General features: G+C 44.0%; 1 protein-coding gene across 5 annotated transcripts; it reads left to right on the top strand.

Moving 5' to 3' along the window:
- Positions 1 to 604: 604 nt before the first annotated feature.
- LOC149308937 (transcriptional regulator Kaiso-like) lies at positions 605 to 16,842 on the top strand. 5 transcript variants are annotated; one of them, XM_089536735.1, is made up of 2 exons: positions 605 to 682; positions 11,363 to 16,842. In XM_089536735.1, the coding sequence occupies exons 1-2, from the start codon at positions 649 to 651 to the stop codon at positions 13,486 to 13,488; spliced, it is 2,160 nt and encodes a 719-aa protein (XP_089392861.1). In that variant the 5' UTR covers positions 605 to 648; the 3' UTR covers positions 13,489 to 16,842. The 5 variants fall into 5 exon arrangements, with proteins under 5 accessions (XP_089392861.1, XP_089392864.1, XP_089392863.1 ...); XM_089536738.1 differs by lacking the exon at positions 605 to 682 and adding an exon at positions 3,785 to 3,857; XM_089536737.1 differs by lacking the exon at positions 605 to 682 and adding an exon at positions 6,046 to 6,096.
- Positions 16,843 to 18,837: the final 1,995 nt, after the last annotated feature.

Here is an 18,837-nt window from a genome sequence, read left to right as displayed (position 1 = left end):
ATTATCATTATTATATTATTGTAATATTGTGATTATTAATAATTTTTATTATTATTAGTTCTATTATTATTAATAATTCTATATATATATATATATATAATTCTCTCTCTCTCTCTCTCTCTATATATATATATATATATATTATTATTATTATGTGTTGTTGTTGTTGTTGTTGGGTGTCTTCAAGTCGTTTCTGACTCATGGCAACCCTAAGGCTCTATGCTAAGGCTGTTTAGATTCTATCCTACTTTGCATACTGGCCATTTTCTTCAGTTTGCCTTTGCCTCTGAGGCTGAGACAGCGTGGCTTGGCCAAGGTCACCGAGTGGGCTTCGAGGATGGCTGAGTAGGCATCCGAACCCAGTTCTTGGTCACAAAATGCAAGTAATTAATTAATGAATGCCTATGGTGAACCCGGAAGCTCTTCGTTCTCATTTCCCCTCTCTCTACAATGTTCCTATCTCTATGGTCTCCTGCCAGCGGAGGCGTAAGAGGCGCGCGCGATGAGCAGCCCGAGTGTCACACGGATCTCCTTCCCCCGAGGCCTCAGGGAGCGTTGCTGATTGAGGCCCGTGTGGCACCCAGGTCCGCCGCAAGGGGTTCCGGGGGCCGTTCCTTTGTGCTGCTCCTGGGCCGCTGCGGGAGGAGGATGGAGGCCGGCGCCATGAACGCGGAGGCGGCAGGTGAGAGCGGCTTCCCTCCGCGGGGACCGAGCCGGAGGCCGAGGAGCCTCGGAGGGAGGGCGAGGTTTCCCAGAGCCCCTTTGGCCCGGCCTTTGAGGCCTTCGGAGGCTCCCCTTTTCCCACCAGGCCCTCCTTTCCTTTCTTCGGAATGACCCACTTCTCCCTTCCTTCCTCCCTTCCTCCCTTCCTTCCTTCCTTCAGGCTCTACGATTGCATTTGCATTTCCTCTTTTAATCTTTCAGTATCATAATCCTTATCTCTTCCAAAGACATAAGTCCGTCGTGACACATCCTCTTCCTTTCCTTTCAGTCGCGTAGTATGACCTCTGGCTCACTTCTCTATTAACTTGGGGTTGAATTCCTTTATGTCTTTTGTCCCGTCTTTATTCATTTGCCTTAATCCTGCTTTTATATAGTCTAAAATCATCATCATCATCATCATCATCATCATCATCATCATCATCATCTAAATGGGAGAAATGACCAAAAAGAACCCCGTCTTCCCCTTACTTTAGATCTTATCTATTAATCTGGATTTTAATTCCTTCAATCTTGCTTTTATATCGTCTATATAGCAATAATAAATGGGGGGAAGGAATTTTTACCCCTGCCTTCCCTTGACTTTATCCCTTATACCTCTTATTGTTATCCTCTACTGACTAACCCTTTTATTTCCTTTTTCCCTTCCAGAGGGACGTAGCCAGGATTTTAGGAAGGGGGGGGGTCCAGACTAAGGGCCACCATTATATCGGGGCTTGGGGGCGGAGGCGGTGCAGCAGCACGCACCATTCATTTTTCTAACGGAAGGGGGGGTCCGGACCCCAAGAACCCCCCCCCTTGGCTACGTCCCTGCCTTCCAACTTTTACCTCCTTAATGCTCATTCTTCTTTCTTTCACGCCTCACGAATGCCCCATCTCTCCTCTTACCTTTTACCTTTATTCCTCATACCCACAAGGCCCCCTTCGTTCCTCGTTTTTATCCCTTTAGACCAATGGTCCCCAAACTGTGCCCTTGAAGAGATTTCAGAAAGACCTTCCTCAGTATCACATTGCACTGTTATGGCACTATTATTCCACTGTGGAATCCTGGGATTTGCAGTTCAGGGAGTGGGCTTTTCAAAATCCTCAGCCAGGCAACTCTTAGGTTTCCATGAACTACAAATCCCAGGAATGCCATAGCAGTTAAAATGGAATAATAGCGCTGTAACAGTGTAGTGTCATACAACTGAGGTATCTGTGTCCCTTTGAGGTCCTACAAAGACGAAAGCAAGATGTACTAAAGTTAGGCCCCATACAGACTGCCAAAATAAAGCTGCTTCAGGACACTTTGGAGGTATGCTGTTTAAATGATGCATGCGTCCTAAAAGTCCGAAAGCTTCACCAAAGCCACATTCCAATCCTTAGGACTGGAGCATGGCTTTGGCGTGGCTTCTGGACCCTTAGGACACATGCATCATTTAAACAGCATACCTCCAAAGTGACCCAAAGCAGCTTTATTTTGGCCTGTCTGTATGGGGCCTTAGTATAGTCCAGGTCACCCCTATTCCCCATTTCTGTAACAGTAGCAATAGCATTTACATTCCTATGCTGCTTCATAGTGAACTAACTCAGCGCTCTAAATGGTTTATAGTCTGTAAGCCAATTGCTCCCAACAAGCTGAGTACTAATTTCTAGGTATTCAAAGATAACAGCCTGTGTTGATATGTAGAATCAGTATGTAGAGAAATCTTGTAGCACCTTTGAGACTCACTGAAAGAAAGAAGTTGGCAGTTAAGTCTTAGGCCTGTTACAGACTGCCAAAATAAAGCTGCTTAGGGTCTCTTTGGAGGTATGCTGTTTAAATGATGCATGGGTCTTAAGAGTCCGGAGGTCGTGCCAAAGCCACACTCCGTTCCGAAGCACTGGAGTGCAGCTTTTGGTGCGGCTTCTGGATTCTTTGGATGCATGCATCATGTAAACAGCATACCTCCAAAGAGACCCGAAGCAGCTTTATTTTGGCAGTCTGTAACAGGCCTTAGTAATTATAAACTTCACACAAATTTAGGTGCCACTTTCAGCTTACTTGCATGTGCTGTAATTGGGGGGTTTAAATAGCCAGGTAGTACACTCCTTTTAAAGATATGTGTGCTTCCTAAACTCCTGTGGGACTTGCAGTATCCAAAAGCAGGGTAACTTTTTGGTAACTGCTTGCATATTGGATTGGATCCTATAGATTATTGGGGACAGGTTTTGGGAGGCCATGGTTGCAGCCCAGCAAAGAAGTACTTTCCATTAGTGTAACTTGATAATAAGTTTAAGAGCGGAGGGTGTTCATTTTTTTGTCTAGAGAAGCTGCAGTTCCTATGAAACCTCACCTCACAATATTTAATGAGATTAAACACCAGTAATTTAGGCAACTCTGCCCACCTTTGCTTTGAAACCTGTCACAGAGGGATAGTATAGCACCCCCTTGAAAAAATCACTGATAAAGTAAAAGCAACTAATAGTGGAGCCATAGAGTCTGGGATAATAAAACCTAATATTTTTCGCTTTAAAGAACTGAAACTCTAGCAAAAAGGAATACGAATAAAAGAGGAATACTTGAAATACTGGTCCAGAGAGACTCTACCTGGACAAGTATTTCCAGTATTCTGGGTTGCCCTATCAGGTAGAAAAAGTACAGGCAAGTATTGTCTTGCCTTCTTTTTGTTTCCCCCAGAATACTATACGGTGTAATGGGAAGGAGAACATTTAGCCTTTTGGACGTTTAGGACTACATTTTGTTACCCTTCTCTTGCGCTAATGTGAATTGTTGGGCAAATCATTGGAGGGGAGGTTGGACTGTGATGCCAAGATTTTAGGTCCCATTTGGCCATGAAAATGTGACATTAGTCAGTCATGCGCTTTAGAATATGGAGGAGAAAGGGGAGAGGAAAAGAGTTTCAAACACCTCTTCAATCTCAGTTTTTGGAAGGCGGCCCATGATAACATCCTAGTAAGAAAGTATTCTGAGGAGTGTAGGCAGGCTTTGGATTTTCGCAGTGTACTTGTTGATCCTTTTGAGAAAACCATATGAATTTCAGGTCCAGCATGGTGTAGTGGTTTGAGCACTGGACTACGACTCTGGAGACCAGGGTTCGAATCCCCGCTTGGCCATGGAAACCCACTGGGCAAGTCACACTCTCCTGTCCTCGGAGGTAGGCAAAGGCAACCCTCCTCTGAACAAACCTTTCCAAGACAAGTCTGAGATAGGTTTGCCTTAGGGATGGATGGCATAAGTTGGAAATGGCTTGAAGGCACACCACAACACAGGAAGGTAGCTCTAAGCCAGGGAAGCTCATTAGCAAATTGCTGTCATTTCAGGTGAATGGGCCTTAAAGTACTCAGCTTAAAGTACTGAGAAATCTTTAAAATGGCTCCCCTGATAGTTTGAATATAACCAATGCAGAATCAACAAATCTTTTGTTGCTGCAGGATACTTTTTAAAGGCCAGATGTTCTTATGTGGGAATATGTTTTGACCAAGCCAGCATGGTTGATTGTGGCGAATGGTGGATTTGGGAACTAAGCTGCTTAAAGCAAGGGATGCTAAAATCTGCAGCTTTGTAGAATAAAGGCTAACCTTTAAAGATGCTAAAACCGTTTGCTTCCCCTACTGATTATTATGGAACAGTTTAACTGGGATGTCAGGAGGCATGGTACAAAGATATTTGGTATTCATGAAGCCATATAGCACAAGGCCAGGTATGTACAACTGAAGGCAAGGGTGGGGATTTAACGCTGTCCTCCAGACGTTGGCCATCATGTCTGCTGCCCTATTGCTTAGGGCTCCAGCCCAAGAACATCTGCAGGCCCCTTGATTCTCAATCTTGGCTTTAGAATTGTTTTGGTTTTAGCAATGCTGAGGAGCTGATTCATACATTTGTTGGCCCTCAGCCACTGCTGACAGGAGAGGATGCCTAAAGGCGAAGACTGGAAGCGTACATTTAAAGCACAGTTTCAACCCAACTATAGAGCCAGTGTGGCAAAGTGGTTTGAGTGTTGGAGACTGTGACTCTGGAGCCCAGGGTTCGAATCCTGTCTCAGCCGCAGAAACCCACCGGGCGACCTTCAGAGTAACCAGACGTTTAAACCCAATTTATGTGCAACCATTTTGAGCCTAAGAAGCAGGGATTTATATTTGTATTAAGTGTTTTTACCTGTTTTAGCCCCCTTTCCAGGATATTGTCCTCTTTTTCATTCTTCTTTATATCCAGGAGGGATCCCACGCTATCCTCCATTTTGAGCCTAAGAATGTACATTTGTTTCAAGTGTTTTTAGGTTTTTAAGCTCCTTTTCCAGGACATTTCACCCTTCTGTCAGCAGGGATTCCAGAGCGTCCTCCATTTTGAGCCTAAGAAGCGGGAATTCATGTTTGTATTAAGGGTTTTTTTAACTTGTATTGGGTCCCTCCGTTGTTTTCCCTCGAAAGGCCTACATTTTGCGGCGCCTTGTCCTCTTTTGTGCTGAGGCCGTCTGGTCACACTCTCTCAGCCTTTCTAAAGATGATTGTCAGAAAAAGAAAAGCCCAGAAGTGGGAAAGTCTGCTTTGGGCTGCCAGAGGCCTGTTAAAATAAAGCTGCTTTGGGTCTCTTTGGAGGTGTGCTGTTTAAATGACGCATGGGTCCTAAGAGTCCGGAGGTCGCACCAAAGCCACACTCCATTCCTAAGCACTGGAGGGCAGCTTTGGTGCAGCTTTTGGATTCTTTGGATGCATGCATCATTTAAACAGCATACCTCCAAAGAGACCCGAAGCAGCTTTATTTTGGCAGTCTGTAACAGGCCAGAGTAAGGCTGCATCCACACTGGAAAAATAACCCGGTTTGGTACTGCTCTAACTCTGTCTGGCTCAAGGCTATGGAATTCTGGGAGCTCTACAAACTCCAACTCCCAGAATTCCATAGCCTTGAGGCAGACAAAGAGTTAAAGCGGTCCCAAACTGGGTTATTTCTCCAGTGTGGATGCAGCCTTACTTCAGATTCGGGCCCTGATGGCTGCAGAGGGAGGGAAGGAGGGCCATTTCCTCCCCGTTTTCCCGCGCTTTGGGTCACGTGACCCCCTCCCTTCCACGCGGGAGGCGCCCTCTGCCTCCTTCCGCCCGGCTTTTACAAAAAGAATGGAGCCGCCACCTTCGCTCCCGAAAGTTCCCGAACTGCTTTCGGGGCTGGTGGCGAAACCTCCCGAAAAGAGCCGAGCGCCTTCGGGGCTGCTTTAGCTTTCGGAGCGCTTCCGGAAACAGCCGAGTGCCTTCGCTCTCTTCCGAGCGATGCCGGAAATTGCCGAGCGGTGCCGAGTTGTCTCCGGAAATGGCCGAGGCTGCGTGGGAGAAGGGGAGCGGCCTCTGGTGGCTGCGAGGCCTGGCTGAGGCTGAGGAGGCGGAAGCGTCGGCGAGGAGGAGGTCGGTCGGTCGGTGGGTCCAGGAAGAGGAGGAGGAGGAGGAGAGGTACCCGAGGCCGCCTTCCCCGGCGTCTCCGCTCGCCAGGGCCGGCTGGGAGGGCAAGGAGGCAGGGACTGGGGCGGCCCAGGCGGCCCTTTCTTCTCCCCAGGCGGAGGGAGGGTCCCCTGCCCGCCCGCCCGCCTTTGTGTCGCCGGTTCCCTCGACGGAGGAGGAGGGCCTCGCCTCACAGACAGGGAGGACATTGTAGGACGCCCCCCAATCCTACATGTCCTGGGGAAAATGGAGGACGTGTCCTCAGCATTGGGCAGGAAGGAGGCGGGGGACCAGAGGTGTCCTCACCCCGGGATGGAGGACATTGTAGGACACCCCCCAATAGAGAGAGAGCTCGAGATGGAGGACGCTCCTCCTGGGTAGGCTGAAATGGAGGACATGTCCTGGAAAAGAAAGGAGGAGGAGGAGGCAGGTGGATCTTTCCTCATCCCGGGATGGAGGACATTGTAGGACACCCCCCAAAGATCGAGAGAGCTCGAGATGGAGGACACTTCGGCATTCCTCCTGGACAGAAGGATGAAAGGGAGGACACATCCTTAGGAAAATGGAGGCCAGAGGTATCCTCGCTGCAGAATGGAGGATGTTCCAGACAAAATGTAGGGCCTCCCATAAATAGAGAGAGCTGCAAATGGAGGACGCTCTTGAGTTCCTCTTGGACAGAAGGCTGGAATGTAGGACGTGTCCTGGAAAAGGAGGGCGCCTGGATGCCTAGGAAAGCCCCTGCTCCCGGCTTCTTTCTTTCAGTAACGTGTCAAAGGTTTGAGAGAGATTTCCCAGAACAAGAGGGCTCTGTCTGAAAAAGTAACCTAGGAATAAATGCAAAGACCTGGCAGTATTCGACTAGGAAATCTGGGATCTAGGAAGGCTTTTGAGACTCACGAGAGCAGGGACTTCCTTCCTCAGATGCCTTTGCAAGGCTCAGATCTAGGAAGCTGCTGCTCCTCCTGCCTTCTCTCGCTCAGTTAGTGCCTAAAGTGGTACTCTACTAGAGCCCTTTGCAAACTGACCAAGGTGGTGATGGCTTTGCAGGCCTCCTCGGCCCTGCGGCTCCCACCAGACCTCATCTTTCACAGAGTTGGAAGAGACCTCAAGGACTATGCAGTGCAACCCCATTCTGCCATGCAGGAACTCACACTCAAAGCACTCCTGACCGATGGTCATCTAGCCTCTGTTTAAAGACCTCCAAAGGAGACTTCACCACCTTTCAAGCAGCTCTTACCATCAAGATCTTCTTCATAATGTTTAGGTGGATCCCCCCCCCCCAGTTTGAATCCATTGCTCCTGTCCCTAATCTCTGCAGCAGCAGGAAACAAGCTTGCTCCCTCCTCAATATGACATCCCTTCAAGTATTTAAACAGGGCTATCATCATATCACCTCTTAACCTTCTCTTCTCCAGGCTAAACATCCCCAGCAGTTCCCTGAGTCATTCCTCATAGGGCTTCATGGTTTCCAGACTACACACATTATAGCACTAGCTTCATGGGGGCTCTCTTGGCCGGTTCATCCCATCTTCTTTTTGGCTCCCTCACTAAATCCCAATACTCATTCATATGGTTATCTGCTCACCTTGGCTTTAGGCAACATCCTTGCCTTGTACCCTAATCACCCTCCATTGTTAAAACTGCACTTGTCACCTCATCACCACACTCACACAGTTTTGCATTTCGATGGACATTCTCACACACAGAGTGCTTGCTATATATAGGTCTGTCCCTGGGCTTTCCATTCCACCAAATACATTTGAGGAAGTAGGCTCAAGTCTGTGTAAGCTCATACTACCAACGTCTATCTTTCATTTAGTCTCAAAGGTGCTGCAGGTTCCCTTTGCAAACTGGTTTTTTCAGACTAACATGGCGATGTTTTTGAATTCATTTTTCAGTGTTAGCCTCTCAAGAATCTCCTCTCAGTTTTTCTCTCTTTAAATTTACCTCACTCTGGCTGCATTTGCACTGCAGAAATAATCCATGTCAATGCCACTTTTAACTGCCATGGCTCAATGCTGTGGAATCCTGGGAATTGTAGTTGTCGCACTAGAGCTCCCTGACAGAGAGGGCTAAATGTCTCACAAAACTACAAATCTCAGGATCCCCAAGCACTGAGCCATAGCAGTGAAAGTGGTGTCAAACTGCGTTACTTCTGTGGTGTAGATTGGACCCATGTCTGTGAATGCATTACATTGTTGAAAGCTGGATCTAGTTAGTGGTGCCCTTGTCTTGCTAAACAGTTGAAATCTGGGGGCACCAAATTGGGTGGAAGAGGTCAGGTACCAATTCTGAATCAGGTGAACCAACTGTTTTGATCCAATTATATGATAAGGCAGCTATGTTTCTAGAAACCATCCTTTAGAGCTAGCCTGCCAATTTGTCATAGCACTTTCTGTACTTCTCTCTAATGTTTTTGCTCTTCTTTCTCTCCTATAAACACTGTTGCTGTTGTCATTGCTTTTTCTCATTCTCCACTCCATTACCCTCTTGCTTCATTCAGCAACTCACACATGCTTTCCCTAACACTTTCCCCTTCAGCATCCTCTTTGTTCTGCCTGAAACTAGCGCTATACCCCCAGTTGATGAAATAGACATGTTCCTGGATACTTCTTTAACAGAAATTTTGGTACCAGAGGCAGAAATAATGGAAAGAATAGGGATAGGTTCCTTCCCCAGTTCAACACCGGAGCAGTCCAGCATCCTTCAGCAAACTTTATTCAGAGCTAACCATATACACATGTGGAATGAAACAAGCAGGTCTGGTAAGTCTTGCTTAAATGAACAAGACCACTTGAAAGCTTCTTAAGTGCATCAGGGATCAGCTTCCACTTTTCTTATGATTTCCATTTTGGTGGCTGGATGTCTAGAGATATGCTTTTTTAAATGTGTGAGTGGTAGTTGGTTGAGGCTGGGTTATCTGCCCCTCCACTTCTTGGTTGGTTTGCTGTTCATACATGCTAAGGGAGAGAATCAGAGCTTAGCTGCTGTATAGCTTGCCTTTTGTAGACAGACACACAGAGCTACAGTAGGATTGGCTGCAGCAGAAATACCGTTCTTTCCCAGCTCCCATTTTATTGGATTTATTAATGTAGACACATTGCTGAAATCTGTTTCTCCGGCCCTCTTTCACCATCTTCCCAGTGCAGATGCTGCTAAAAAAGTCAAGCTAGACAGATGACAAGGAAGGAAAGGGAAGATGGGCAGGCATAAAAAGATTTTGTAAAAATGAAAATTGTCAGAGGCTTTGGCTGTATCTGCACTGCAGGAGTAATCTAGATTGGCACCACTTTAACTGCCATGGCTCAGTGCTATGGAATTCTAGGATGTGTAGTTTTGTTAACAAACATACTTGCTACCAAGTACAGAAATACGAATGCCTCCAAACTGCTGGTATTGTCTCTCTCTTCTCCCTCCTCCAACTTTATTTCAAGCTACACCTTGGGTGAATTTCTCACAGTTCCAATTAGTGGAGCAACATTTATACATAAAATATGTGGTTTTTTTAATTTCTAGAATGTCTAAGAGCAATATCCACACGTAACTACTCCCAGGTTAATGCATATTCTTGTGAGAATTAGGTTTTGCTCATGTAAAAATCCCCAAAGCAGAAAAAAACGACATGCGTACCTGATTGCCACTATCTCAACACAGTGAGAAGATGAACAGAACTGAACATAGTCCATAGTATACATGTTAGAAGCAGGGAAAGGTTTCCCAAGATCTTTCCTGCCCTTTTCCCACTGAAACCCGTTTTTCCAGTTTGACAGAAGTGCTCTGTGTGATAGTTCTCTGTGTTTCACATCCATAGCTGCTTTTGTTGACAGGTGCACTTTTCTTATGCCTTTAAGAGTATTGGAGTTGAGGATGGTTCCTGGCAGTGTGGATAAACATTGGGAGAAGCTTCAGTTGCTAGGTTTTTGTGGTCCAGGTCCTGTTCCAGTTATTTGTCAAACCTAGTTATGTGAGATGAGAATGGAGAAAATGTGCATACATCTCATTTCTGGGTTATCCAGATTAAAACATCTGAAGCAGGCCTGTGTGTCAGGTTTACTTGCATCACAGCAGGACCCAAAAACAGAGATGGCAGCCATATTCACTGGTGTCTCTTCTGTGGGCTCCTTGGTTATTAGAATATGATAGGTACTGGTCTCTTTGCATTGTCTTCCTTTTTAATTTAGATCACATGTTGTCAGTTTGTGCCCTCCATTTATTAGACTGAAACTACCAACATCCACCACCACTAGTTATTGCTGACCAGAACTGCTGGACATTACAGTTCAACAAAATCTTGAGGGTGCAAATTGCACCCCCTGATTTAGATTGTCTGTCCTTAAGAGCTGATGGCACAGAAACTCGACAAATGATAACAGTTTAAATAAATACCTGTAGAGGCATGGATGCATTGATACTGTAGAAATAATGTGGTTTGACAACACTTTAACTGCCATGGCTCCGTCCTACAGAATCCTTGGGATTTGTAGTTTTGTGAGGAACCAGCACTCTTTGACAGAGAAGGCTAAAGACCTTATAAAACGACAGATCCCAGGATTCCATCGGATGGAGCTACAGCACTTAAAGTGGTATGAAACTGCATTATTTCCACAGTGTTGATGCACTCTACATCTAAATCTCAGCCAAAACCCATAATGTTCTTTTCAGGAAGGTGGTCTCACCCACCTCTACTGCTTTTCCTCCTCTCCTCTCCATCACCTCCCAACTAAAATGATTTCAAACAGATTCATAACTGAGATGAAAAACGAGACTGACAGCAATGCCGCTTCATTCTTAAGTGGCATTGGTTGAGCCAGCTGTTGCCTTGGAGGTGAGACTGCAGGTCTCAAAAGCACAGTTGTGTTCTTGTCCTGCTTTTAGGCTGATTGTCTTTCTTACATTTATAGGGTGAGGATGTTATTCCAGAGCTCTTTTCCTCTGTGACTGAGGCCCCATACAGACAGACCAAAATAAAGCTGCTTTGGGTCACTTTGGAGGTATGCTGTTTAAATGATGCATGCATACTGAGAGTCTGGAAGCTGTGCCAAAGCCACGATCCCATCCTAAGGACTGGACTGCAGCTTTGGCACAGTTTGTTAAAATGTAGCTTCCAAGCAAGATAGTATCATTTAAAAAATGAAGGTAAATTAAACAATATTCTAATTTTAAAATGCATCCTAGTTCAAGCTGAACTGTTCTGTCATAGGGGGAAAATGAACATATTTCTTTCTCATTATAGGAATGGAGACCCGAAAGCTAATTACTGCAACAGACAACCAGTATTCTGGTATGCTCTTAAAGGCTTTGGATGAACAACGTGGCCATGGGCTTTTTTGTGATGTTACTGTCATTGTGGAGGACCGGAAATTTCGAGCCCATCGAAATGTCCTCTCAGCCTCAAGCACTTACTTTCAACAGCTCTTCTCCGTGGCAGGACAAGTGGTTGAATTGAGCTTTATCAGAGCAGAGATTTTTGCCGAAATTCTCAACTACATCTACAGCTCCAAAATAGTCAGGGTGAGATCAGACTTGCTTGATGAGCTAATTAAATCAGGACAGTTGCTGGGAGTCAAATTTCTTGCTGATCTGGGGGCTCCTCTGCAGCAGGTGAAGAACATGTCTGGTGGTATTGGGCCCAGCACTTCTGAAATGCCCTACCCAGAAGCAAACAGCCTTGAAACACAACAGCCTGCAACCCAGTCTTTGGGTCAGAATCTAATTGCTGAGAAACCTGTTATAACGGAATCGTTTTCATTGTATGGCAAGGAATGTGACAACACAAAGATTACTATTAGTGATTCTGACGATGATGACGATGTAATCTTCTGTTCGGAGCTTGCACCTGCAAAGAACCGTCTTCTAGAGCCCAAAGCGGCAACACAGAGCCAGCCTTGCTCAATCCCTGGAGGAGCCTCTGAGCAAACAAACTGTAGCAGTAGTACTTTGCCACCTCAGTCTGCTGCAGTTACAGCGTCAAGGCTCGACTCATCCACTGCTCAGCCAAACCCAACTGAAAGCCAAACGCCTGCAGAAGTGACTGTCCCCTCTGCTCCTCAAGCTGAAACTCCTAACGTTCTTACGTTAAATCCATCACAGATTAGCGCTTCACCGGATGTTAGTTCATCACACGAAATAGAGGTATCTCCTATACCCGAGGAGAATCAACAACCATCTAATAGTGATTCTTTGACAGACATGGAAACCAATGCCATTGATGAAGAGGAAGAGGATGATGCAGATGTGGAAGACGATGATGACATCCTTGGTTCATCCAGCCCAGGTTCAGCAAGCAGCAGTTCTTTGGTCCAGCAACCCACTACCCCTAAGCCGCTTATTGCTGCTGCTACTACTGCTGCTGCTGCTACTGCTACTACTGCTGCTGCTACTACTGTTGTTGCTGCTCCTATTACTTCTGCCATTGCCACTACAACTGACAGCACAACGGTTCAGAAGAAGCAGTTGGCCAGCTTTCTGCAAAATGCAGTCCCCCAACCTAATGAGTTCAAAATAAAAATTTCAAATGTTCTTTCAGGGAGCCAAAAGGATGCTTCGGCAAGTGTTGCACCCAAGCACATAACCGAAGGCCAGAAGACCATCACTTTAGATACAGCTACTGAAATAGAAAGCTTGTCAACAGGCTGCAAGGTGTATGCAAATATCGGTGAAGACACCTACGACATTGTCATTCCAGTGAAAGATGAGGCTGATGGAGAAGTTCGGCTGGATGACTTGCCCAGAACATCAGGAGATGATTCTGCCAACAGGAAACGACTGAAAGTAAAGCATGATGATCACTATGAGCTCATAATGGATGGAAAAGTTTATTACATCTGTATTGTGTGCCGGAGGTCCTATGTTTGTCTTACAAGTTTGCGGAGACACTTTAATGTTCATTCCTGGGAGAAGAAATATCCCTGCCGTTACTGTGAAAAGGTTTTCCCTCTTGCTGAATACCGCACCAAACATGAAATACACCACACTGGGGAGAGAAGGTACCAGTGCTTGGCTTGTGGTCAGTGTTTCATCAACTATCAGGTCATGGCTACACACATAAGGTCTGTTCATAGCCAGGATCCTTCTGGAGAGTCCAAGCTCTATCGTTTGCATCCTTGTAGGTCTTTGCAGATCAGAAATTATGCATATATTTCAGGTAATTCCAGCAACGTACCCATGGGGAATGACAATACTCTAATTTATCCAGCTGCTCCTGTCAAAGAAGCTCCTCAGGAACCAGCCCCTAATCCTTCAACAAAGCCAATGACATGGGATGACATCTTTGTTCCGCAGGCAAACGAATCTCTCTTTAAACAAAACCCATCTGACGGCAGTACTGAATTTGAGTTTGTGATACCAGAATCTTACTGAAATGATTTAAAATGGAAGCATTTCTGTTTTATATAAAAAAAGAAAAAGCAAAGAAAAATCTTCTTAAATGGGCTGCTCAGAAAAGTTGTAGGACATCTCATGTTATATAACAAGTCAGTGTGTTTTTTACCTAGCCAGCAAAAGTTAGTATTTTAAGACTAGAATACCTGTAATCTTTGCATGATCTTGTGAAAAAAGATTGGGCAGGGGCAGAATAACTTGACTTGAATTCAGGCAAAGTCATTTAGGAACTTACATCTTGAGTGCATTTGGCTCATCAGTACTGATCAAATCTGGAACATTGTTGTGTGAAAAAACTTGTTTTCTTTCCAAGCATAGGAAAGGCCCCCAGCAAAACCGAGAATAATGGGAATATTTCTTGCCACTTGAACCACTTGCTGTGTAATCCTTTTGTTCATATTAGCACTTTAAAGCTGAAAAGGGTTTCTTTCTTAACGTCTGAGAATACAAAAGGGCAGTCAGGATAGGTTTCTGGGCATAGCTTAAGATTTTTTTTGTTTTGTATGCTCTTTACCTTTGTATTGTAGCCCAGTGCTGTGCGGATCCAGTCGTTTCATCCATAAATCATGCTATTTTTGGAGCTGCATACTAATTTCATTAAAAAAAATATATCACCAAGATGCTCAAGGTGAATGTTAGCCATCTTGGAGGAGAAATGAGATCCTCTGAGGGAAACTGAAGTTTTATTTATGTTTAGTAGTTAACGTTATCCGGTGGCTGGACCATTGTGTTTTATATTTTGGCACGGGAAGGGGTTTCTGTCGATCAAAAAGTCAAGTGACACTGAAAACAACAACCACCACCACCACCTGCCCATGGTTTTTCCTCATGCTGATAAATTATGTTGGACCCTCTCTCTTCTGGAAATATCTTGATGTGGGGTTTTTGTTTTGCCTTTTTACTTGTTATAGTAAAAGGTTGTGACCGATACAGTTTGACAGGTTTTTTATGGCTGAAGGATGCAAAAGCTGCTTCCCAAAGCTACATGCAAATGATGCTTTTGCTTCCTGAACATATTTTTAGGTTTTACAAGGTTCAGTTTAACATCTTCATGGGGGTTTTATGATATAAACATATCAGGCCTCATGTGGTCTGTTCTCCCACCCTGCTCTTTTTCCCCCTTGCAGATTGGTACACATGTTGTAGTGTTTTGGTAATAGCAGGAGTACAGAGTGAGCAAGGAATGCTGATCCTGAAAGTTCAGCAGTCATGTAGCTTGTTGCTTTATGTCACGTCAACTCAAATTTTGTAAATTACTATGTGGGAATTATTGAGGCGGCTTGTGATTTCTTTCCATCATTTTGGGAATTTTTTTTTTACAGAGACATTTTCCACAGTAAACATGTTTCATATTGAAAACAATAATCCCTAGACCTTAATTTTTAGTCTGTCAGTTTAAAAACCAATGTTTTATAGCTAGAAATTGAAGTTCTATTAAAGAGTAAATGACCGAACTGTAACAAGCCATGATGGAAGAGCATCAGAAATCAGCGTGTGTAGTAACGAGAGGGAGAAATATTAATCTGTGTTGGTGTAAAATGCAGCTCTTCTGTTCTCTAGGCTGAGAATAAACTTGTTTAGAGGTGGAGTTTATAATAGTAGTTTTGTAAACCATGTTTTGAAATTGGCACTTCAGATTTAAGTCCACGATTTTGGTGGCTTTAAAAAATACATATGCTGCCAGTTGTGTATGCGGTCGGGTACAAGACACATGATGTAGTGAGTATTGCTAAGTTTCACTGATGTTTTAGCAGCTCTATCAAGACCTTTCTTTTTTTCTTAACAAAACACGGAGTTTGCCCACAGCTAAAGAAGTTACTTTGTGCGAAGTGAAGATGGCCTGCCATTTGCTAGAAAGCAAGTTGGTGTATGCTATAGCAGATGTTAAATCTGGAGTTAATATATGCTCTTGTTCCAGACCATAATGGTTCCTGATACTTTTAAAAATGTAAAACCAGTGCCTATTGAAGGTGTCCTCCCCTCCTCCTTTGATAAAATGTCAAGGAAGACTGGAAGATGAGGGTTCAAAGCTGCGTGGATTTGCTAGAAGACTTGTACTTGCATACCTCTCAGGTCCCTAGCTTTGCCTAGGAAGAAAGTTTCAATATCCAAAGTTAAAGAGTTCTTATAAAATGTGTTTATATTTTTGAAATCCTTGCTTCCAGTATTTATGGGGGTTGAAATAAGCTTGACCCTCTGTATCTTAACTTTTGAATGACACCATATTGTTTTTTATAAATAGCATCTGGCTGTTACTTTTTATAGGAGCTTTTTTAAAACCTTAGTTTTCAGTCTGGCCTTTCTATAGATGTTCAGGTGGGAAGAAAGTGTTTCTCGGTATGCTACTGCAACTAAAATGCATTTGTGCTTAAGAGAGAAATGTTACGTACTTCTGGCAGAAATTCCATAGTAAATCTACACCCCAGGTTACAAGAATTGTAGTCATTGGCAGGGATCATCTTGGTCCATTACGGTGGCATACGTGGCAGCAGGAGGACAACCATGGAATCTGTCTGTTAGGAAGTAAAGTTGCCCTGCCAGCGCCCGAGTTTTCACCACTGTCCCTCTGCTGTTGCAGTGCCTTTGGTACTAGTACCTCAGCCCCATCTCCTCCGGTGACATTGGCAGTCAGTAGGATCTTGGCCAGTGTCTTGACATGATAGTTCCACACAAGTCCTACTTAGAATTAAGTGTCTTTCATTTCAAATGAACTTCTTCCAAGGGTGTTCTGGTGCTTTATGCATTGCTTCAGACTGCATTCATAATATGGAATTCTTCCATCTTGAAGAGTTTTCTTGCATGAAGTGGGCCAGTACATCAGAGAGAAACGTTTAGCATACCCCTTTTGGTGCTGATTTATTTCTAGCACAGAGAGAGGACACCTTTACCTACCTGCAGACCTGCAAATTTACCTGAAGAAGCGTGCCACTTCATCCTGTATAATGTGTACAAGCAGCGTTTAGTCCTAAGTAAATGTATTAGGGAGGGACTGTAACTTCTCCTTAATGGTTTCTTTTAAGAATTCATACCACAGCATTCCAGTGTATGAGTATAACAGAGAAAATCAATGCATTGCTTATTTCCTACTAAAGCATAAAACATATTTAAAAGATGCAAAAGCGGTTTAATAGCTCAGTGGGTCTTACCGAGCTATTACTCTTTTTTTTTTTTGGGGGGGGGGGGAAGAAATCAAGACAGTACTGTAATGTATATAATTTGTACAGTCTTTTCGTTAACATACCTTTGGGGAATTGTGTTTTGCTTTTCTTTAACCAATACTTGACCTTTAGTTCTTAGAGCTTTGTATGGCAAAAATAAAAGCTTTTAATTCTACTGAAGTGAAATTGGTTATTTTGAAGAACAAATGGTGCCTCTTGTATACAAAGCCACTGATGGCTTTTCTGCATGGATTTCTGTAAATGTTCATACATTGCAAGCATAAGCTACTGGACAGAGGTGATTACTCTGAATGGTAACCCCATCTGTACTCAATAATAATAATAATAATAATAATAGGATTTGTTTATATGCCACCCAATCACTGGGAATCCGGGCAGCTTACAACAGAGGGGATAATAGACGGTTCCCTGCCCTCAGGCTTACAATCTAAAAAGACACAACACAAAAGGAGAAGGGAATGGGGGGGAGGGATATACATATGTGTAAGGTATTTTAAGATCTGTTTTCTTTTAAAAGTAGCCACATTTTGATTCCAGTCACAAGTGAGTTGGTGCTTACAACTGCTGCTATTAGGTAGTGAAGCAAATAAAAATATGCACGTGTCAGTTTTACAGGGCCCAGAAGAGTAGTGATAAAGATGCATATTAGGACCAGCTAAGCGTGTGGCACTCATATGGAGACCTTTCCAGATGTGCACCAAAGAGTGCAAATCAATTCTTTCATCCTCACCACCACCACCTTTTCTGTTCATATGGATTATTGGTTTTCAAAACTTCCTGCAGTTATAAGATACTTCTTTTTCAGCTGCTTTTCTGAAGATGGTGAGACTAGATCTAGGGCAGTAATGGGCACAGTATGGCCTTGGGGCTGAATTTGGCTTCCAAAACTGTTTCTGTAGCCCTTGAACTTTCCACACTGCATGGAGCAAACTTTTTCTGGCCAAAAAAAGGTGAAGTGCCTCTCCTGGAAGCATCCAGCTGTAGGCATTCACTTTTAAAATAAGTTTCAACCCCACACCTTCCTGCACTGTTGACTGTTTAGAACTTTTGTCTATTGTTCAAGGATAACAGCTACTTCAAGTAGGCCTTTTGGGGCAATCTGACCCACAGAGGGTCATAAATCTGGCTGTCAGACCCAGTGCAGTTGATGACACCTGACCCAGGTTCTGCATAGCCTCTAAAACTGAGCCGTGCCTTCCTTTTTTGTAAGCCATTGCAAAAATGGAATGTATGTTTTCATGTTCTGCCTCTACCTGTTTGTCATCTTATCAGGGCCTAGTCTGGAAATTTTACTTTCTACAACTTCCAGCATGTCCTCACCGACATGACCATTGACTATACTGACTCCATCTGAGGAAAAAGAGTAAAGTTTGTGAATACTCGTGATACTAGCTTTTCTTTCAGTTAGTCTTGAAGGTATTGCAAAGTCTCTTTGCATACTGATTTTTCAGACTAATATGTCTATGTCTTTGCATACTATGCTGACTGAATGATTCTGGGAACTGTAGACCCACTTTTCTAAACTCTGGGAAAACAAACAGCTGTACTTGCCTCCTCCTTTCCATTTCAGCCATTCTTTGCTGAACTTGCAGCTCTCCACTTGCCTACTACTACCCTCCCTAGCATCCCCAGTCTGTGTTAATGTTTCCATATGCAATTCCAGCAACTAAAATCAGCTACGCTCAGATGCAGAATGACAATGCAAGGGCATCCTTTTGTGGAAAACGTTCTTTACTTCATTAAAAGGAGCCTGAGTTTGCACAACAACCCATATTGGTTGAAATCACCTCTGCTATCAAGCCATGCTTTGTTAACTATCCACAAACCGTAATCTGAACTAATATGAACTCTGACTTGTTTATAAAGTATAGCTACTTGTGATAACTGTACCCTGAATTGTTTTCCCCAATGTCACCCTGACAGAGGAGGTAACAAATGGGGAGGGAGTTAATCCAGAAATGAGGAGACAAGCCATGGATATTGTGATATGCAGATGTGCCCATTATAGAGAGACATGAACCCTACCTTTTTTACCACTCACCTACAAAGGTAGAGGCCCCTTGTTTGCCATTCCTTTTGGGCTGATCCAGCATTAGTCATGCTTAGAGTATACCCACGGAAATAACTGAAATTGAGTTTTGCCTTACTG

Source organism: Sceloporus occidentalis, unplaced genomic scaffold (genome assembly GCF_023333645.1).
Source record: "Sceloporus occidentalis isolate IW3139 unplaced genomic scaffold, rSceOcc1.0.p SCAF_8, whole genome shotgun sequence".
NCBI lineage: Eukaryota > Metazoa > Chordata > Lepidosauria > Squamata > Phrynosomatidae > Sceloporus > Sceloporus occidentalis.
The sequence above is the reverse complement of the archived record's forward strand: the minus strand, read 5'-3'. Positions and strand labels throughout refer to the sequence as shown.